The sequence below is a fragment of the Chrysochloris asiatica genome, unplaced genomic scaffold (genome assembly GCF_000296735.1).
Source record: "Chrysochloris asiatica unplaced genomic scaffold, ChrAsi1.0 scaffold00032, whole genome shotgun sequence".
Classification (NCBI taxonomy): domain Eukaryota; kingdom Metazoa; phylum Chordata; class Mammalia; order Afrosoricida; family Chrysochloridae; genus Chrysochloris; species Chrysochloris asiatica.
In genome coordinates, this window is record NW_006408550.1 from 24965037 (window position 1) to 24988782 (window position 23746).

At 42.4% G+C, this 23746-nt stretch overlaps 1 protein-coding gene across 1 annotated transcript in view; it reads right to left on the reverse strand.

Moving 5' to 3' along the window:
• The window catches only part of GRM8 (glutamate receptor, metabotropic 8), a 1194828-nt gene that overhangs the window by 955562 nt on the left and 215520 nt on the right, over positions 1–23746 (reverse strand). Inside the window, exon 2 of the mRNA XM_006859342.1 lies at positions 16451–16667. Coding sequence (XP_006859404.1) covers positions 16451–16667 — 217 coding nt within the window. The remainder of the gene's footprint in view (positions 1–16450; positions 16668–23746) is intronic.

Genomic DNA, 23746 nt, shown 5'->3' on the forward strand with positions numbered 1-23746 from the left:
ATGTAAAACTAATGTTCTCCCATGTAAACTATCACATAATTCACAATAAAACATTTAAGAAAAAAAAAAAAGAGTAAACACAGCTACAGGTAGACACTGGGAAAGCTTGAATTCCAAGGCCTGGAGGGAGGTCCATACAGGAGACTCAGGTAGTAAGGTGGGGCACATTACTAAGACCCTGGGGAGCAAGGCGAGGGAGACAAGAGCATGGTCTCTGTCATCCTGCAGCTTGGCAAGCATGGGAAACACAACTTCAGCCTCAAAAGAAAAACAGCAATTGATGGTAAAAAGGATGTGGCCTTTGGAGCCAGAGAGCCCCAAGATTTCATCCCATGCTACTACTAACTGGGTTATCTTGGGCATATTACATACTTTTTCTGAACCTCAGTTTTCCCATCTATAAACAGGGAACATTAGGAGTCCTGGTGTGGCGCTGTGGATTAATGCGCTGGACTGCAAAGTCCAGGCTGTTTGAACTGCAAGGTCAGTGGTTCAAGCTCACGAGTTGCTCCTTAGAAACCCTTATACAGGGGCACTATGGTTCGGAACCAATCCGACAACACTTAACAACAACAACAATCATAGTATAGCAAAAAATCATTAAGATAAGACATGTAAAGTAAGCACTAAGACATATTAGTTCCTCCTCCTTTCAATGACTCATCTAAGAATATGGAGACATGGTGGGGCACTTGCTTTGGCACTGGGCTGCTAACCACAAGGTCAACACTACAAACCCAGCAGCCCTCCATGGGAGAAAGATAAGGCTATCTGCTCCTATCAAGATTTACAATCTCAGCAACTCTATGTAGGGTTGCTAAACCAAAGGTTGGTGATTCAAACCCACCCAGAGGGTCCACAGGCAATGTGTACACATGAAGACTACAACCTGGGAAACCCTTGAAGGCAGTTCTACTTGGTTCTGTAGGCTTATTATGAGTTAGAATTGACTCAGCAGCACAAAACAAAACAAAATAGAGAGACAGACAGAAGATATAGACACACAGGTGTAAGGATCCAAGAAAGCCTTCATCGTCAATTTAATGAAATTTACTCCATTTAAGTTTTATTGAAACTCTGGTATACAAATATTGATCTTTAATGCAATATGGTACATGCATGTTGGAATTTACCAAACAAAAATAGTTAGGGTAGAACCATAATTTTACACACTTTAAGTGAAGGATTATTAAACCTCATTTTCAGGGTGCAAGGGTACAAATTATCCATTTCTATGACCCTTGAGTATGTAGACTCAGAGGTGTTACCAGAATCGCCACTGTATCATGAGCTATGAGAGCACACACACATACACACACACAACTGCTCTGAAAACTGCATAATGATTAATGGGCCTTAAAAATGAATCAGCAACACAAGAGAGTAAGAAATCAACAAGAAATATGAGTTAAGGGGAAAATGTTTAGGACTATTAACAAGAACATTCTAAATTCCAGGTCTTGCTAGCCCACAGGGGAAAAAAAAAAAAAAGCAATAAAGATCTCCAAATGGGTTTTGTTTAAAGGAAACAATCTGGGGGCCACCTAACCTCTGAGCTGTTTTTCACTGATGCATGAGCTGGAGGGAATTTTGCGGGGCAATACTTCAGCTAATTTCCCTCCCCTGAGTTAGGCTGGCAGGAAAGACACACACCCTACACCCATCCTAATCTGAGGGTGCCAGAACCTGCTCTGCTGGTGGCAGGGATGCCTTTTTTAAAAAATCTTTTTATTGCAAATTGAGTGAACATCAGTTTTATGTTCAACAAATCACACATTCTGTTTCATCTCATTGATTGCAATCCCCTCCATGCAACAATTATCCCATTTCCTCCTTGTGATTCCTATTTCCATTCCACCCACCTTTCCATCATTTCTCAACTTGTCCTTTTTTATTTCTAATGCTTGACCATTCCATGGTAAGTATACCTTACTAGTGTTGTCCCTGATACTGCTTGACTGAAAACTGGGCCACGGGAGATGGTGTTGTTTTAAGCGAGCTTTGCTCCAGTATCTTAGATCCTGGAGCATCAAGTTCCTCCAGCCCCACAAGCCTGAGTTCTTGCCTCAACGTGTGCCAACACCAACTCACACCTACCTTTGACTCTATTCCCATCAGCTCTTGCTGGTAGTCCTGCAATAAACGTCTTCCTTAACTTCTGCTCCATCTTGTCCCTTGTCGCCAGTCCTTGCACATGTCTTCTGAAAACCTCAAGCATACCGTGCCGTTCAAGGAGCCCTGGTGGTGTAGTGGATTATGCTTTGGACTACTAGCTGCAAGGTCAGAAGTTCTAGTCTACCAGCTGCTCCACATGAGAAAGATGAGGTTTTCTGCTCCTGTAAAGATTTACAGCCTCAGAGACACTATACAAGACTGCTCGGTGTCAGAACCCATTCAAGAGCAGACAACCACCACCACCTACCATGCCACCCTCCAAAGACATTCCACCCCTTCAGAGACACTCCACCACTGGAAGAGGAAATCTATACTTCCTGACTTGACTTTCAAAACAGTATTCCATAAAGTCCTTGACTAGTTCTCCACACTCGCATCTCATCCTTATTGCATCTCTCCCTTGCGGCCACAATAGCTTCTGAGCTGTCTCAAATAAACCATTTTCTTTCTGTCCTAATAAGACACAGTTTCTCATCTTTAGCTTGGATTTATGATTAGCTTGCTGCTTATTTATTTTCTATTTCAATTAATATCTACCAGTAAAATGTAAGCTCCAGACACCTGAACTGTGAATTCCCAGCACCTTGCAAAGTTCCTGGACACTTATTATGGGCCCCAATGATTTGATGAATGAATGATAATAAATAAAAAAGCTCCGAGGGACCAACTATCGTAGGCATTTAAGACATTTTGCATTCATTATTGTAAAGGAAAACAAAGGTTCAACAGGTTTGCTTATAGATTTGACTTTATTAGATTATGTGTAGGAGATATTTAGGGAGATCGTTGGCTCTGTAGGATATTGATTTGAGCTCATCAGCCGCTCCACGGGAGAAAGATGAGGCTTCCTGCTCTCACAAAAGTTACAGCCTCGTAAACCCTATGCAGGGGTGCTATACAGACTACAGCAAGGAGGTATTCAAGAGTGCCTGTATGTTTCACATGGTAACAAGCTCAGCTGCTAAGAGATGGGTACAAATCCACCCAGAGGCACTTCAGAAAAGCCTGATGATATACTTCTAAAAAAAAAAAAAAAAAATCCATGAATACCCTATTACTCTGACACATATGAGGTCACCGTGAGTGGAAATTAACTTAAAGACAATGGGTTAGAGATATGATACCAAACAGAAATAAGAAATCTAAAGTCAGGAAGCTAGACTGGAAACCCCTTGAGGGCAGGAATCAGGTCTGTCCTATTCAGCACCATATCCCTACCGCCTAGAACAGGGCTCCAGCACCTAGCTGTTGTTGTGTGTCAGGGGGTCGATTCTGACTCACAGCAGCCCTCTATGGAATGAAATGTCACATATTACACATGAATAGTTGTAGCGGACACATGTTCCTTTCTGTTGGTACCTAAAAGGAACCAAACTTTGAAGGCAGCACCGTGTAGCCCTCGAAGACAGCAAACACAAAAGTCTGATAGTGTGCTCAGAACATCCCTCTTTCCCTTAACAGCCCATTCCATGCATGGCAACTTTGATGCATGATGTAAATGTGGCTCCAGAGTCCTCGGGCCATGAGTACCAAGACGCGGAATTCTAACCGAGCTGCTGCAAGAGACATTATTTTTTTTCTCACTGCTGCAACCGCCAGAAGATATGTTTAAATCATGACTTGAAATTCCTTCCCCAACCAAACCTCTTCCCAGAGCTGTTAATAAGAAACAAAATGTGCTGACTGGAATTTAACTTCCTCTCCTTCCACCTGCTCCCCCATCCCACCCCTGTGCGGCCCCCAATGAATCATGAAAGGATGCTGGTCAGGTAATAGGAGTGAGGCACAGAAAGAAGCCTGGGGGTGGTCAGCCTTGCCGATGTGGGCAATGGAAGCTGTTCTACTCCATCGTGCCAAGGGACACAGTCCAAGAGCTAACTGGTACCTACTTCAAGAAATGACCCCTTGTATAACTTTCTCATTTTATTTTTTTCTTGAGCCATTTATTTTCAAGGGAATCCATAATTATTACTTCATGAAAAAATTATAAAGTTGAACTGGAAAAACACCTCCTAGCCCTGAGGTAACGCTTTCAGGACCTACAAAATTGGCATCAGTACGTCTGATGCTAGTTCCTTTCTGCAAAGATGTGCTTTTCTGTTATGCTTTTCTCTCAACATAGTCAAGCAAGCACAGGGTGCACCCTAAAATTCTAACTCTCGATGGAGTACCCTAACCAGAGTACCTGAAAGAGGGAAAGGCTTTGGAAAGGAAAATGAGAGGATGGGGTTTCTTGGGGGTTGAACAGAAGAGGAGAAGCATGCTTCTTGTAACTAGAGCAGATTTCGTTTGAGGCAGGCAGAGATCAGCAGCAAGGGTACAAGGAAGCAGGGCTGCCAAGCTCATCCTCAAAGGGAAACTGGGTACTTCAGGGACCACAGTCCATCCAAGGCACCAGGTCATATGTGGGCTCAGTTTAGACAAGAAGCCATAAACCAAGGTTTGGTCCAGCAGTCATAGTTAACAAAAGCAGACAGAGAAGCCGATCTAACTCTAATGGATTCTGACCTCATGTGTTACACAATAGAATGGCTACATCGGGTTTTCTTGGCTGTAATCTTTACTGAAGCATATTTCCAGGCCTTTCTTCCACAGTGCTTCTGAGCAGGTGGTTCAAACTGCTAACCTTTAGGTTAACAGTAGAATGCCACCCAGGGATCTTAGAAGTTCAGTGGTAGGAAAAAGTAATAATAACTCAAAGCAGGGGCCACACTGTTGATGTGACAAATGCTGGCCCTCACCAAACATTTACCTGAAAACCTGTCAGAGGGACTCAACCCATCAGAGAAGGCTGAGCTCCATTGTTCTAGTGACGGGACACTAGCAGGACAAAGGACCATATGGGCAGCAGGGTGACTGATCTGCCCGATGGCTTCGTACGCAGCCAGAACTCAGCAGCCTCATGAGACACAGGCATACCTCCCCCAGTCAGGTGAAAGCGTGGGCAAGGAAACTGGGGCTATGTCATGTCCAGACCCATCTGTTAGTCTGTTGTACATGCTGCTGTGATGCTGACGTATTTCAAACACCTGCAGGGTCACCCATAGTGGACAGGTTCCAGCAGGGCTTCCAGACCAAGAAAGACTAGGAAGAAAGTCCTGGTGATCTCTTGCTAACGAAAACCCTATGGATCAAACAGTATATTATCCAATACTGTGCTGAAAGAAGGGGCCAAACTGAGCAACATTTAGTTCTATTACACACACGGTGTCGTGAGTCAGAGCCAACTAACAACACCAACAACATGGTCCATACACAGAAGGCCAGAGTCCCAGTCCAGGGATCCAGAGGGTGAGTCATGAGTGGGCAACACTGGAGCTTGTAGTGACCTAGAGAGGACACCATGATGGGTTCCTGGTGAGAAAACCATTCCAAATCCCAGGAACCTGTGTGATGAGATTGAAGAGCAACTGCTGGCTCCAACTCAGAACTGAAGATGATCGAAAGTGCTGTCCAAGGGGTGGGAGACATGAGGGAGGGCAGGGGCTCACACTGTCTGGGCAGGTCAGTCAGACATTGATTACCTGTAAGTGGATACCCTGAATAATCATCACTAAGGTACCCTGCTGGCATAATGGTTAGGCACTGGGTTGCTAACAGAAAGGTTGGCAGTTCAAACCCATTCAGACAACACATAAAGATCATTCCTATGAGGCAGTTCACTCCTTTACATGGGTTGTTATGAGTTGAACCTGACTTAATGGTACCCAACAACAATCATTAATAGTTTAAGTAATGTTAAATGCCTTCGAATCAGTTCTGACTCATAGCAAATGCATATAGGGTTTTCGAGGAGCTGCTGGTGGGGTTGAACTACTGACCTTGTGGTTCACAGTCCAGTGTTTATATATATAAGGGTGCTTCAAATAGTTCACATAAAAATCCCATGATGTTTTTTAAAATTAATTCCATTTTTCCACAAATTTTTGGAGCCCCCTCATATATATGTTAAGTTCCATCGAATCAGTTCTGACTCATAGTGACTCTGTATAAGGTTTCTAAGGAGCAGCTGGTGGATTTAAACTGCCAGCCTTGTGGCTAGCATTCTGATGCTTATCCTACAGCACCACATCAGGACCCCCCTCATATACATATACATATACATATACATATACATATACATATACATACACATATACATATGTTGTTGTTGTGAAGTGCCTTCAAGTCAATTACAGTTCATGGTGGTGGTGGTTGTGTGCTGTGGAGTCAGTTCTGACTCATAATGACCCTGTATAGGGTTTACAAGGAATGGCTGGTAGGTTTGAACTGCTGACCTTGGTGTTATCAGTCCAGTGTTTATCCTACAGCACCACACCAGGACTCTGTGTGTGTGTGTGTGTGTGTGTGTTGGTGGTGGTGGTAAGTGCTCCTCTTTATATGGTTTAGTGACCCTGTATAAGGTTTCCAAGGAGTGGCGGGTGAGTTTGAACTTCTGAACTTGCAATTCAAACTGACCTGTTGTTTGGGTGGTTATCCAACAGCACCACACCAGAACACCAATATGGATTAAACAATCAGTGAATGTGTTACATATATATACATATATAGATGGTGGTGGTTGTATAATTACACAGATATATAATATGTGTATATATTCACTGATTGTATACACATAATATATATACACACACACACATATATATAGACATATAACTATATATGTATACACACACACATATATATACACATATACACACACACACACATATATATATATGGTTGTTGTTGTAGTTAAGTGCCGTCAAGTCGGTTCCGACCCATAGCGATGCTATACAGGGTTTCCGAGGCTGTAAATCTTTACGGGAGCAGAATGCCTCATCTTTCTCCCGCAGAACAGCTGGTAGTTTCGAACTGCTGGCCTCAGGTTCGCAGCCCGATTCGTAGCCACTACGCTACCAGAGGTGGTTGTCTAATTACATATATATGTATTACATGTATATATTCACAAATGGCATACACTTATTTTATATATGTATGTTGTTCTAGTTAAGTGCTGTTGAGACTCATAGAGACACTGTATAGGGTTTCCGAGGAGTGGCTGATGGATTTGAACTGCCAACCTTGTGGTTCGCAGTCCAATGCTGATTCTACAGCATCACACCAGGAGTGTGTGTGTATGATGGTGGTGATTATGTATCATGGAGTTGGTTCTGACTCATAGCGACCCTATACAGGGTTTCCTGTATAGGGTTTTCGAGGCTGTAAATCTTTATGGGAACAGAAAGCCTCATCTTTCTCCCACGGAACAGCTGGTAGTTTCTAACTGCTGACAGTGAGATTAGCAGCCCGATTCGTAACCACTATGCGTCCGGAACTCCTTCATATTAAACATGTATTATATGTAATTATATATATGATATGTGTTACATAAACATATATTAAACAATTCACAATATACACAACATAACAAAATTGATACCATATTCCATATTCAGTTTTCAGTGTTGTCTTTTTTCCCTCCAGAAACCATGTTTTTGTGGATGTTATCTAAATGAATTTAACTTTACCTAATCCCGTATTAGAGTCCTGGTGTGGTGCTGTGGGCTAATGGTGTCAGACTGCAAAGTCACTTGAACTGCAAGGTCGGTGGTTCAAGCTCACCAGCTGCTCCTTGGAAACATTATATAAGGTCGCTATGGGTCAGAATCAACTTGACCGCACTTAACAACAACAATGATCCCATACTGCTTTTGAGTCTGGGGTTCCCAAACTGCCCCTCTACACAGTTTCCTACCAGATCTTTCCATTGAGTTTCCTGGAAGGCGGAATGTCATCCTCTCGTGAACGCTGAGCTCCTGGACAACGTCTCCAAATGATGCCTCCATTAAGCCAATGATGACATTTATGTCTGGTTATTTGTTTGCATCTCTGAGTCCTATGATTCACAGGGACCTGCTGAGAATCCATCTCAGCAGCTTCGAAGCCTAGCACAGGTGTAGCCCAGAACATGTTGGATGCAGACAAAAAAATGTGCGTGGATTAATTAATAGAAAGAAGGTTCAAAGTGAAAGAGGAGCAAGCGAATTCGGTGAACCAGTGCTGCTGGTACCTAATCAGTGCATGCATTCAACTATGCCTGAACACTCTGCTAGGCAGTGCATCAGTCATGGTGCAAAAAAGTTATAACAGAATCACTGCCTGCAGGCACAAAGCAAATTTTCAGAATGGCTACTAGGCGTTGTCCTTAACTGGGCATTTATTCCGGTCTCAGCTCTGCCTTATAGCTGAGCAAACTGGATACGGCACACCCCAAACACCACAGGTGGCAAAGGTGAGGATAGGGCACCTGATGATACAAGTTGGCAACTGCTGAGCACATGCCCAGAGCCATTCATTGTTATGTGTGACCTCACTTAAGTCTCACAATTATTCTCCCCAGTCTATAGATGAGGAAATCGGAGCACAGCAAGATAAAGTAAACTGTCTGAGGTCCCATAGCAAGAATATGACAAATCCTTGCAGAGTTCAAACTCAGATGCTGGGAAAGGCTTACTCACACCCAAAGATGTCTGGCTGTGGGATTAAGTTGGGCTAAAGCTGTAGATTACAGGCCTTTGGTATTTTTCAGTAATAAAATTTACTATGATTCATAGGGGCTTTTACTTAGTTTCTTTTCATCTCTGGGTGGGACAAATGGCTAAGTATTTGACTGCTAGCTGATGCTTACCATTTGTCCCACCCAGAGATGAATAGAAGGTTGGCAGTTTGAACTCACCCAGAGATGCCTCAGAAGCCAAACCTAAAATCCTACGGAGCAGGTCCATTCTGCACACAAGGAATTCAGTCAACGGTAGCCACAGTCAACAACGTTTTCAATGACAGGATGAAAAGAATACACAAAGAGTGGCTTTTCCCCTCTGATGCTCATTGCTTTGGTAGGGAAAAAAAAAAAAAAAAAGATTTCCAGCAGGCAGAAATTAATTTGACAAAAGTATTAATGCTGCAAAATACTATCGTGGAAGGAAACATTAATTCAATTGAAATGTTTTACTTTCTATTCCTACAGCTGAGTTCCATTGATAACACCCCATTTCAAGTTGTAAACCATATTTAATTAATATTAACACCAGGTAATTGGCAAGAATAACTTCAAAAGAGGGCTGAGGAAATTGCAAATTGGAACTGCAGGTGCAGCCACGCTGCAGACACTTTTCAGGGATCCCAAGAAAATGTATACGATTCTGTCAATTACTGCAAAACCTGATCAAATCAAGTACAATTTCAAAGCTGTTTTTCACCCTGACCTTTCCTCCTGTTTCCCAATACTTAGGGCTTGGTGAGTGCTAACTCGTCAAAGCTGCTCCTCATATGAAACAGCAAACACCTTCTAATAACGGCTTTAAAACCTAGGATTCTGTTGCTTGAGTTAAGTTTATAGTAAACCAAGGCAGCTTGATGCAATAGAACCCACTTGGAGTCAGGAGAACGTGTTTAAACCTCTCTGTTTCAATTATGAAAATTTGTTCTTCAATTATGAAAAATTGTTAGATACCAGTGCAAACCTTTGTAGGAAATGAGCAGCAAGGGATGTGGGATTGGTGAATGTACTTTAGTTTATAGACATTTGACTTTTGCTTATTACCCAAGAAGAAAGGCTTTCGTTCAAAACTATACAGAGAGTGTTTTAAAATAAGATCAGTGGACACTTTTCAATCATACACGCACTGTCACTGAGTCGATTCTGACTCATAGAGACCCTGCGCAGGGTCTCCAAGGCTGTTAAATCCATACGGGAGCAGAAAGCCTCATCCTTCTCCTAAGAAGCGTCTACTGTGCTTGAACTATCAACCTTGCAGTGAACAGTTACGGTGGTTACTCTACAGAGTCAGGGATGAAACTTCTCTTAATTTACTGTTTGGACACGCCCCCAAACTCATGATCATCCATACAGTTTAGCAAGTATCATTTCATTCATATAGAAAATGGGAATTAATTAAATTGGTTTATGGCATTAACATTTCAAACAGATTGTTCCAAGTTCTTTGACCTCTATGGTCTCTTCCAACTCTGAGATTTTAAGATTCTGTACATACACATGCAAAACTCAGAAGCTTTCAGCCTATGCAGATTTAAAAATTTACACACAAAAAAAATCTCACATACAGTTAAAAATTTGACAGAACCAGGTCTGGCTGTCCCCTGTAATGTACACAATGACAACTCGCAAACCTGTCATCTTCAGTAAGTCTGTCATAATCAAGACACCTGATTAAAGGAAGTGTGTTGCCATACTGTGCAAATCTACAATGAAAAGGCATAATGCTTTCACATATTCCTGTTATCTTCAAAGACGCAGCTTTTGCTTCCTTGCTCCATCTAATAATAGTGGGAGCATTAACATTTATTATCCTGTCTTCTCTTTAAAAATAAAACAATAAGGTAAGACAAAGAAGAAAAAGAAACTTGTCTAAAGATTCAAGAAAGCCATTTCTTGAGACACAAACCACAAGCCCCAGAGCCTATGATGGAAAAGAACGTGCGTGTATTATCAACCCAGTGATTACAATATCAGTGAAACATCACATCCAATAATGAAAACAAGGCAGAAATGGAGAAGGGTGGTCCTAACAGTGGAGAGCTGGTAATGTGGGTGATGGATAAAGCTGAATCAACAGCAACTAAGCTATTCCCACCCCTCAAGTCTAGAGAGACCAAAAAGGAAATGATAATTAGGTCAGGAAGGAATGCCTACATGGCCATAGATTTGCAGGTTGTCATCAAACAGAGCAGCACCTTGGAACAGCACACACAAGGCAGGTGAACTGCCAGCACACACCTGCATTGACGGCACCCTGCTATAGGATAAGCAATGGGCTGCTAAGTGGTCCAAACCCACCAGCCTCTCCTTGGATGCCCTATACAGGATCGCTATGAGTCAGAACCAACTTGAAGGCACTTAACAGCAATTCTCAACCTATCATGAAAGTGAAGCTTTTGACACTAGGGTTCCACCACCTACCCCATCCTGGGCCCTGAATTTACCATTATCCAGAATAGTCAAAACTGAGAAAGAATTCCACAGAACTCCTAAAGGATTTTTTAAAGAAACATTTATTGTGGGTTGAGTAAAAATATACAGAGCAAATCAGTTTCCCATTCATCCCCTTCCCACTTCCTCCCTGGGTTCCCAGTTTCCAGTCTTCCTTCTTTCCTGCTTTCTGAATTTTATTTTTTGGTAAATGCTACCCTTTTGGTCTCATAGGGTTCTATGGAGCACACGTTATTGTTTGAACTGATTATAGGACAGGCTTCTCCACTAACCCAATTCTGTCTGCTTAGCACCCCTGTCATCTTTATTACTGGCATCCTGCCGTGATGGTATGGGTTAAAGATCTGGACTGCATTGTCGGCTTGAACCGCAAGGTCGGTGGTTCATGCTCACCATAAACTCCTTGGAAACCCTATATAGGGTCGCTATGAGTCGGAATCGACTAGATGGCACTTAACAACACAGACTTTATTGCTAGACTGTGTCCTCCTGGCCTACCTACCACCATTATCACTCGCTGGGTGCGACTCTTCTACTGAATGGCCCTCCTCCAACACTGAACCACACATCTTCAGCTGCAGCCTCTGGCTAAAGTTCCTGTTTTCTTATTTAAAACTGACCTACTTCCAGTGTGGTGCTGGGATAACGGACTAGACTGCAAGGTCAGTTTGAACAGCAAGATCAATGGTTCAAACTCACCAGCTATTCTTCAGGAACCCTATACTGGGTGGCTATGAGTCAGAAGCAACGTGTCAGCATTTAGCAACAACAACTCTTTCCACCACCTTGCATTGTGGAAACCCCTCTGAAGGAGAAACTGAGTGGCCTCCCAGCTCAGAAGAGAACACTACACCATCCTCTTAGTTTCTCATGGGCAAGTCTAAGCGATTACCCCTGAACCTTTAGACAAAGCTTCTCTTCAAGTCTATTTACTTCTCTCTATGAATGTTAATGCGCCAGACTGCATAGCCATTTGAACTGCAAGGTCAGTGGTTCAACCTCATCAGCTGCTCCTTGGAAGCGTTATACAGGGTCGCTATGGGTCAGAACCGACTCGACGGCACTTCACAACAACAACAAAATGAATGTTTTGTGTCAGTCACCATCTTTCCTCTTTCAACCATCAATTTATTCCTTTCATGACCTCTGGGACATATGTTGCTCACCATTTCCAGGCTCTCAGGTTTCTTGGGAAGCTGTTATCCCAGTTGTAATGTGTGTTGCTGCCTGGTGGGGACCTAACTGAATCTGAAGAAATGGGCCTCATCCCATCATTCCTACCACCAGAGCCCACTTATAACATATGACGGGGCTTCAAAACATTTGTGGAAAAATGCAGTTAAAAGACAATGGAATTTTTCCACAAAGTTTTTAAAGCCTCCTCATATGTGTCCCACTTCCTTATATCAAAATACTGGAGCCATGTGCTGTAGACTCTACCTCACCAATGCCTCTCAAATCTACCCCTTCTTCCATTTCTATTACCACGACCCTATTGCTGGCCACCAACACTCATCAGTCAGATTGTCAGAATGTGGTAGCTTGATGCTAGAAGTTCTGTCACCAGTATTTAAAACACCAGCAGGATCACCTGTGGTGGGCAGATTTCAGCAGCACTTCCAGACTAAGACAAACTAGGAAAAAAGGCTCGATAATCTAATTCCAAAAATTAGTAAATGAAAACCCTATGAATCGTAATAAAATACGGTCCGGTATAGTACTTGAAGATGACCCACTTTGGTTGGAAGGCACTCAAACTATACAGGAACAAGCAATATATGTGAGTGGTCACCAGGAGCTGAAGCCACCTTGACAGCAGCTAACAAAAACAACAACAATATTAATACCAAGACTACTACACTGGTCTCTCACTCCCTCCACCTTCCATTTCTCATTCATGCGATCTCAAACACACACCTAGATAGATCCATCACTCCTTAATGGTTTTCTCCACTCTCGAGAAAATGAAGGATGAAATCATCATGCTGGTGTGGCGCTGTACAATAAGCTTGGTCTGACGCAACTACTAACCGGAAGGTCGGCAGTTCAAAGCCACCAGCTGCTTCTTGGAAACCCAATGCAGTGCTGCTGTGAGTTGGAACCGACTCAACTGCACTGAAGAACAACAATGATTAAAATACCCAACTGTGTGTTGAGGTCAAGCTTTTCAATTTTGTCTCCCATACCTAGCTACAAATAAACAACACCCCAGCTAGACTGTGCTATTTGTTAATTCCCAAATGTGTTCCCAGTAAAAATCCTAAATTTAGAAATGCCTTAGGCTGAGACTCTAACACTAAGCATGTCAGGAGACTATTTATCGTTGTTTTGCCAAGTCTAGCCTGCCCCTCTCTCCCTATGAAGGACCTCAACAAGAGGAGAGGCATCCCATACGTCTGCATCCATGGTGGTCGCCGTCCGCTCATCCCCCATTCATTCATAAACTCCACTCTTCCAGATTCGCAAAAGACAAATCACAGATTGTGTTGAAATGAAAAATGTTCTAATCAAACCACACAAGCAATTTGTCTCTAAACAGATTTCCCTTTCACTATCCTTCCATTATGATCCGTGTGAATTAATCAGAGAGAAGAAGCAGGAAGCCTCAACGACACGAAATTTCTCAATGATCAATGTTGTTAAGGAGAGAGAATCAGAGCACGGTACAAGACAATTTATAAGAAGTGGGAAAATACATAATTTTATTAATTGGCAGACATTCCAAAAGAATGAATTTATACATCTCTTGCTCAGTCAAGACACTAAGAATTTTTTTTAAAGCACACTACTATCACAGTGACAAACATGTCACTACTGTTGTACTAAGAGCTGCAAATGTTACAGAACTAATGCATTTTCATTAGCATCATCAGATAATTTCAGAATGGGTTAACTTGTTACCATTTGCCATTCCCATTAATATCATTGTCATGTAAAAGGTTTAATTTTCAGCTATTTTTGTTCTAGATACAATCTTTGTCATTAAAATGAGGGATAATTTTGATATTTAATATATTCCGTGGCATACTCCAGTGTGGTACTAATTTGGCCTTTTCAGTATTCTGTATATTAATTGACAATCCATCCCTCCTCCACTCCCCAGATTAGTGAGAGCGGAAATAAAATGGACAGCCAATCAAGGCACAGAATACCAAAAGGATCAAACAGAAGCAATGTGTTGTCCTAATCAGGAGCATACACAAGGCACTCAAATTATTTTCTCGCATACTAATGACAGAGAAAGAACCAGCATAATAAATGACACCATCTGAATCCTTTCATGTGACAGTATTATTGAAGCATGCCGATGCTCCCTAAAAAGTGAAAACTAAGTATTTCTTATTTTAGTCATATTGAACAATGCTCCACCATCCCCCATCCCAGAATCTGCAACAACTGGCAAGTTATGTCATGGACTGAAATCTTCATCGTCATCTACCTCATGCACACCAGTGTGTCCTAAAGTTGAAGCATGTGCAGAGTTAGGGCGGAAAACGTATCACTTCAATATGTACTCTATCTGTTTCCTTCTCTTGTTGAATCATCACTCCAGTAAACGCTGAGGACAGCTGCTTAAATTATGCATATGCCTGCATCCAGAAGCCACTGTCACTGGAGTGGGCCTCTCCTCTGAGGATAAACTAGGGCATTTCATCCAAAGATAATATAATTTGTCATCATCTGAAGTTCAATTTTTACAGGAGTGGTGCTGCAGGATAAGCACTGGACTGCTAACCACAGGTTGGCGGTTCAAACTCCTTATCCACTCCTTGGAAACCCTATACTGTAAGCTGCAGTTGAGTTGAAGACACCTAGCAACAACAATCTACTGTGATACCATTTTAAAATTACAGAGAGCAAATATTATGGCTTCATGAACACAGAAGGTGGGTACAGTTGTCCAATTAAACCAAATAAAACTGTTCACCAAGACCAGCTCTTTTCTACATTTTCATCCACAGCACATCAACTAAAAGCCAATGCTAGCCTCACTAGTTGGTGAATATTCATTTGTTATTTCTAAGTCCTCCAGTAGAAGACGGATGCTAGGGATCTTCAAGTCTTTCAAGTAAAACTCTAATTCCAATGGCGTAAGACTTTTCATCCTTGGTAATTCTGGCAAAGCCCAAATCACTTCCACAATTTTTTCCTGAGATGAAGTTCTCAAGAAAGACAATCAATCATCATTATAACACCTTCTTTGAAGTTCAGAATTACTACCAGTCAATGGCGCTCTGTGTTAATGTACCAGACTGCAAAGCTGTTTGAACTGAAAGGTCGGCAGTTCAAGCTCACCAGCTGCTCCTTGGAAACCCTACAAAGGGTCGCTATGGGTCAGAACCAACACGACTGCAGTTCACAACAACAAATGGCACTTAATTTTTTTAGAAAAATCTTGCTATGACTTTAATAGAAAAGAAACTGATAAATGTTCTTCAGTAATTCTTAATATAAATAATAGTATTTGTTAAGTTGCAATAATACACTTCCATTTGCCCAGACAGATCTATTGGTAACTAATTATCAATAAGATTTGTGCTATAAATTGGGGGTCTACTGCTTTTCCCCCCCTACCCACCTCCTGTTCCAAATAGTGGATTACAACCTTATGGTAAACACAGACACTGGTAAAATATTGACACAGATTTAGATAAGCACCCTATAAAAAGTTCCATCTCCATGTTTTACCTGACTTTTTACATCATGCTCTATAGCCTTGCTGTAAGCTTCAGAGTTTATAGTACGAATAAAAATGCAAAAAGTCAAATATGACAAGACGAATATCAGTTAAAGATAGTCTTGGGAGCTACTTCAGTATTGCTGTAAAATTATTACTAGTCTTACTCCCCTAGGGTTGAATGTTCAAGTCCACTGCCCTTTTTTTTTTTTTTTTAATGTGTTTTTGTTTGTTGTTTTTTTCTTAATTTAATGACTTGCTAACTTAAACTTCCATCTCAAACAATCAAATTGTGTGTCACTTATTCAAATTTACAATGGCTCTAATGTGCCAACAAACTCCCTCAACAAAATCGACAATTTTAAAGAAACTTCGCCTGAGTCAGGAGCACTTTCCTAAATTATCATCAAAGTATCATCTCGCAGACCTTTGAAGAATAATATCATTTATAAGAAAGCCAGCGTCTTCTAGGATGGACCTGTAGGTCAGACAGCTCTCGGGGCTCCGACTGTCCCCCGCAGGTCACAGAGAGTTTGGGAACACTCATACTTCAGGCACCACCCTGGCACCTTCCAAATACGATAATCTTATAAACAGACGCTTACCAATCTCCCGGGAGATCTGCGTGAAGGCCTCCACGCCGCTCTCCCCGTAGTTCCCCTCGGACGCCAGCGTCGACACGTAATTCCACCCCAAGGCCGTTACGATGTCCACCATGGCTTGCGCTTGGTAGGAATCGGGTGGGACGACCCGAGAGAAAAAGTCATACCTGGTATTGTCACTTAGCTCTGGAGCTGTGGATGCATAGCTGATTTGAGGTATCTGCAAAGCAAACGACAGGTCATGTCAACCAATGAGGAACCTGCGAGAAGATGGATCGTCACAAGAAGATTAAATAGCTGAAGCTGTACAAAACCCCGAAACCTGCCTGAAGCAAGATACGGTTTTGTGACCACCAGTTTTATTAGAAAGTACTTTGTAAAGTCGCTGGGCACACAGTATTTCAAAGACTGCTCATTCTAAGTGCAGATAGGAGTTTAGTTTTGCACCAGGTTCCATTGACTTCCCAAGTCAAAGCAAAACATTTGTATGTTTTGTTATTATTGTTTCCTTATTCTATATAATTTCTGGTGCCAAAAAAATGAAGCAGAAATGGCAGTTTGATGTGACATGTATCAGAAAAAGGTCATTCTGAAATTGGCTGTGGCCTTAGGACGCAGAAGTTATGCAATTACTAACAAGGAATTTAATATGAAATTGTTTTTTACACTTGATACATTTTTAGTCATAACATTGTATTTCTGCTAAGACATTTTAGATATCTGGTTTTGTAAGGCCAGTTTGCTTATTGATACAATCATCAAGTACCCTCAAAAGATTTGGAAATAGCCAAGGCCTCAAAATAAACAAATAAATAAAAATTCACAGAAAAAGGAATCCAGATCATCGCTTCTCTGGGGGGAAAGGGACTCTTTTCTTACGTAAACAGGGTGAATCACTAGAAGATTTTCAAAACTACGATTCCTATGTGTTTTCCTAAACAAGTTTGAGTTGAGCAAGAAATGAACTATATGGTCCAAATACCAAATGCAAACAATCACAAGCAGCACTCATGCATATACCCAAGTGAGAACCTTTACTCTACCTTACAGAAGTACACATGGAAGGGAGAGAAGTTAAACCTCAGGGAGACTGCAGGTTTGGTACCAGACCACTGCTTTCAATAGAGCAAGTCACATCACGTGCATATAAAAGTTACATTGACACTATATTATAGTTCACTGAGTGTGCAGTATCATTCTGGAGATATTTAAAATATTGCAAGAATGACCAAACTGTGATGCGGAGACATGGTGTGGCACACGCTATTGGAAAAATGACACCAGTAGATGTGCTGGACGCAGGATTGCCACCAACATTCGATCTGTAACAACTGCAGTATCTGTGAAGCACAATTTAACAAAGTAAGGTATGACACTGTGGGATAAGACACCAGGCTGCAAAGCCATTTGAACTGCAAGGTCAGTGGTTCAAGCTCACTAGCTGCTCCTCAGAAAACCCTATATAGGGTCACTATGGGTCAAAACTGACTTAACAGCACTTAACAACAACAACAAGCCTATATAAGGCTAGCCAGGGGCCAGAAGATGCAAGGAATCTGTGAAGAAGGCAGAAGAAGACATTTCAGCCACAGCATAGAACATTTCAGTACTGATGGACAGAATCAAGAAAGGGCATGGAGAACTACAGAACAACAGAGTTTCATGTGGAGAATGTAGGCTACCAAGGGGAGAATATCAGGAAAGGAAAACTGCTAAGGTACACAGAGATCCAAATGTGAAGGGAAAACCACATGTGGATTTTGTCCCAAAGGCCTTGGGGAAGCACAGAGTGACTGTGACCAAATGAGTGGCAGGTGATCAGATTTCTGTTCCGAGATCTATCACATTGATAGAGAGCTGGTGTTGTTAAATACTGTCGAGTTGATTCCGACTCATAGCAACCTTATATAAGGTTTCCAAAGAGCAGCTGAACAACCGACTTTGCAGTTCAAACAACTTTGCAGTCTGATGCATTAGCCCACAGTGCCATACCAGGACTCCTGATATAAACCAGTGACCCCCAAGTGTCAGTGTGTACCTGGGTCATTCCACTCCCAATGATTCTGGTTCTGTATGTTTAGAGATCCAGAATTCTGCATTATAACATGCCTCCAATGGACTATTCCTTAAAATATGCTGCATTAAGGGAAGGCAAATAAGATGCAGGAAAAAAGTGCTACAAAACTATCCAACAACTCTAAGTAAGACATTATAAGAACTGAACTGAAGCATTGGCAAAGTGACACATGGATAGAAACTAAAAGTATCTAAAAGACAGACATAGTGTAGGCAACAGGGGAGAAATGGAGGCTTTTATATCTGGAATGGTGGAATGACTATTTACCAAAATATACAGAGAAAGAGGAGAGATTTTCAGGACAAAACTAATGAGTTCACCTTTTGAGTTGCTTGTTTTGATGTTCCTGTATGATAACTGAAAACAAGGAAGAAGTAGGCAATGAGATTTGGTTCCTGGAGTTGAAGATAGTCTTTGAGTGCAGAGATAAGGACTGAGGGAGGGGGCATGATGAAAGTGATAGTTAAAGCCATGGGAAAGCATGTAGTCATCCAAGGAAAGATAAAGAATGAGAGAAGAAGGGCAATTTGGGAGAGTGCACCTCATCACTGTGCATCTGCCATCATGCTGAGTGTGATCAAAGGATCAGAAGTCAAAATGGCTCCAAGATGCCCACAATGGGTCGTTCAGGTGAAGATGCAGGTTTGGCTCATACAGAGAACAATGAACTTGTTCTCCATCAGATCTCTGCAGTTAGCATCAGTGCTCAATCTCTAAAAGGTTCCATCTTCCCAAATAGGGCAGAAATAAATCCTTGTATTCAACTGTCACCCCCTACCCTTGACCATATGATTCCAGATCCACATAGAGGTTTTGCACCATCTTTTATATGTTTGAAAATCCCTCCACAGCTGGATGACTTCCCTAGGTCTAGAGAGCCCTACCTAATTCATATGGTGCCCAGTGAAGGAACCCTCAACTTTTCAAGTTATAAAGCCTGTCAACCAGGCAACAGAAGTAGAACAAAGTGTCTGGAGCTCTCCAAGGTGCTGCAACAGGGGCCCTCAGAATGTTCATTCTAATCAAACCAACTCCTGCTTCTCTGAAACCCATGCCTACCTACACTTGCTATAAAAATGGTTACTCAGCCAAGTCTGATCTCCCCCAAAGTCTTCCTACTGGGGATCATGTGAACTTATTAATATTGAGGGACACTGTAGGATAAAGCACTGGACTGCAAGGTCAGTTTGAACCACAAAGTCAGCAATTCAAACTCACCAGCTGCTCCTCAGAAACCCTACCCAGGGTCACTATGAGTTGGAACCAACTTGACATGCAACAACACGAAAGCCAGTCTAACCCAGCTCCTTGCTACCCCTTTGCTTTCTTTGCCAAATGTACTATCTGGACAGATACTTCTTTCCTTAAGGCTCTATGCATTTGTAATACACAACCAGTCAACAAAGACACTCCTCCAGATCTCACATCACACACCCTACCTTGGTCTGGGTCATCTCTTCTTGTGCATTTCTTTGTTCTAATGAAAGGGATTCAGCTGACTGACTTTCACTTTGGAAGGAGTATGTGTGTATATGTGTAAGACAGCGAGAGACAGCGAAGGGGAAAGGGTGAGGCATCCTCTAGAAAGTTCTATGGTACTATACTATTTTCCTGTCTGGTTTGGATATACGATAATCCTCCCACTTCCTCAATGACCCAGAGTCCAGCAGTAAAATATCTCCTTCAACCCCCACCCTGCCTCTAATTATGAGCCACCCCTTTCTAAAAATGAGCACAAAGTGTGAAAACTGAGTGTTTGAAACGAAAACTAATTATCTCAAATTACTACCTCCAGTCAGTCACTTTCAGGGCTGTTTAATTAGCAGTCAGCATCATGTTTAGGATTAATTAAACAGGTGTAAAGGGTATATAAAATAAAAGTGCAGATTGAAGATGGTTGTTTGAATAATTAGGTAATGGACTTTCTCCCTAAAGTCTTAAATAGTTTCATCTTTCCAGATCAATGTGCAGAAAAGCAATGTGAGAGTAAATGCTTGTGTTCTCCTTTGTTCAATTTCAGGGATGCTTCAGTCTACAATACTACATGCCAGGGTACACTGATAGCATTTCAAGACAGCTTTCCAAGTTGTCATGAGGTCACATCTCATTTCTATTTTATTGTGGTAGACCACTAAACATTGGCTCATTAACCATTTTAATTTCTGTGTCAGCTTCCCCAATATTCCCACTATTCTCAAATTAAATCTCTCCTTCGAGTGAATTTTTTTAACCTAAAATGTTTATTTTTCTTTTTTCTACACCAACATCAAGGAGCCCTGATGGTGCTAGTGGTGACATGTGCAAATGACAGACAAAAGGTTGGTGGTTCAAACCCACCCAGTGGTTATGAGAAAGACCTGGCCATGTGATTCCATAAAGAATACATGAGTGGGGCAGTTCTTGTTACAATGTTAGAAAACCTTCTGGTTCTTCCCTCTCCCCTCCTTCCAACTCCATTTTGTCTGTTTCCCCGCCCTAAGCTACAAGGCACGTAGTTTAAAGGACAACATGGTTTTTGATAGGCCAGAGCTAAATCACCCCAGCAATGACCACTCCCTTCCTGCTGAACCTATATAAATCCCCTCCCTTCCCGTTGACTCTCTCTTCCTTCTTTCTCTCCTCCCTTCTGCCTCCTGCCTTCTCTCTCTGGCAGAGGTTATCTTCCTCACCCTGAATAAAGGTCTCTAGATGGGCCATCTGGTGTGAGGTGTGGTTGATGAGCAGCATCGTGGTTGTTTTTCCCCTTTCATTGGTGTCAGAAGTGGGATGGTTGAGGCCACCGATTTAACATCGGAAGGCCCAGGACCCCAATTCTCCTGGCGCCTTAACCCGCTCATTTCAACATGCCCTCCCAGCGCCCGTGATCATCTTCCCTGACGCCTTCTCAGCACCCATCACCGGCAGACAATTCTTCAGCCCTCTGGCTTGGGTAAGTCCCCTTTTGTGGATGCCCTGGGTATGGAGATTTGGACTCCGGTAACCAGGACATAAGACTCTGTCCAGGACACAGACCGGGCGCCAGGTTTTGTGTCTTCCATAGTGAGTTCGGAGCTCACCGGAACAAGTCCGGGACTTGTCCGTTCTGCCCCCCGCCCACTGGAGGGACACCTCAGAGGGTGGTGTGGCCTCTCCGTTCACAGACCCCCTCCTTGTGGCAGGGACGCCCGCCCTCCACTGGGAGCCTGGATCTCCGTACCTCAGACCGGGTCTGAGGTGTGAGCACTGTCTGAATCTCAAGAGACGTCTTGGGTTCCAGGCACTGTTCACTGTCTTATTCCTGGTTGCCATGGGTTCCGGGTCCTCCATACCGGCAGACTCCCCCTTAGGGTGTTTACTCCAAAATCTCGAGGGCTTAGACCTTGAATAAATCTATCTACTCGAATTTGGCCTCAATACAAATTAGACAAACAAAATACCTGGCCGCCTAATAGCTCGTTTGAATCAGGTCTAATCCAAGACCTATTTAACTTTTGTGAGTGCCAGGGAAAATAGTCAGAGATCCCGTATATCCAGGGCTTTTCTTACCTTCGACCTTCTCTTTGTTCCATTGCTTGTCCTCTTGACTCCACTTCTAGTTGACACCTTTTCTGGGTAGGTTGAAGCTTTTCCTACCACAAACAAGCGAGCCTCCACAGTCTCTGCTCACCCTGAATAATGGTCTCTAGATGGGCCATCTGGTGTGAGGTGTGATTGATGAGTGGTGTCGGGGTTGTTTTTCCCTTTTCAGTTCTACTCTGTCACATGGGGTCACATGAGTTGAAATTGACTTGATGGCACCTAACAACAACACTAGAGCTACCCTAGCTTCCTCTCAACCCTGAGGGTTTCACCCACCAAAATCAATGACAAAATGATGGCAGAGAGATGGGGAGAAGTAGCGAAGAAGGTGAGAGATCGGAAGAAAAATGTACTGAGAAAAGGAGGCATCTGGGGAAGCACCCTGTATCAGTTTCCACATCCTTTCCAAGAAGTGGCATCCTTTACAAGTTTCTGTTGATGCTCACTTGCCCATTTCAAGAATAAAATCCAAGAAGCCATCAAAGAAGCAATTAAGTTCCTTCAGGACAAAACTCCCTCTAAGACTGAAAGGGAACACACGAGCAGGCATGTCAGCTTTCTGATGATTACATTGGTCTACGGGTGAGTAGAAGAGGAGGAAAGGCAGTAATGAAGAAATGGGCTGAGTTCAAGCACGTTCCACAGACTCCTGTGGACCTGGAGATGAGAGAGAAGAAGAAGGGCTGGTTGGTCCAAAATATGGTGAGACCTGGGGACATCTGAGCCTATGGACAAGAACATAGCCAAAGAGGGCTAGAGCACACATCCAGCTGATAGGGATAGGGATGGGCAACTTAAGACACTGGCTACCTAAAATGAGGGGTTGATAAAGGCACAAAGTGACTGGCTTATAAGGTTTCAATGGGGAGCTTAGTTTAATAGTGTGTGGGGAAAGAAAGAGTCCCCACTGAATAGTTTTCATCTTGTCTAGATGAGTCCGGTAAAAAGAGATGGGGATAAGATTCTTATAATTCAATAATGAGTAATTGTTATCATGGCTAATTGCAACTCTCACAATTGTAAAGGTAGAAGTTTTGCAACAAAAACAGGAGAGTAGTTAATCTTATAGTCCAGAAACAAAGGACCCTAGGATCATCAAGGGAAAAGAGCACAAGTAGAATGTGAGACCTTATCCAGAGCAGAAGCAACACCAGAGATGGAGGCAGAGATGAGGACATGGAGAGAGGGAACAGCTATGGACTCTAGATTCATGGGAAGTGAGGGACTAAGAGATGGCAGCCAGGAGGCAGACTTGCAGAATGTGCCCTTTGGTGGCATAAATTATTATATATGCCTGAGTGTTTAAAAAAAAAAAAAAAAAGCTAAAGTGAATAGAGATAAACACTGTTAACTGATGGTACATGGAGGGGATTATAATCATAGTAATGAAAGAAGGTATATGATTTGTTGAATGTAAAACTGATTATCTGCCTGGTAAACTTTCACTCAATCCACAATAAATAACCTTAAGAAAAAAGAATACAATCCAAGCTCTTCCATGAGGTTCACAAAAACCACCAGATTCTAGCCCCAGCCTCCTTTCCTACCTGCTGCCTCTCTGTCCACAGGTACAGCACACTCTGTACATATCTGTATCCTTGTCCATCCTGGTTAACTGTTTTTGTTGTGCTCCATCCAATGAACTCCTGCACAAATCCACTACT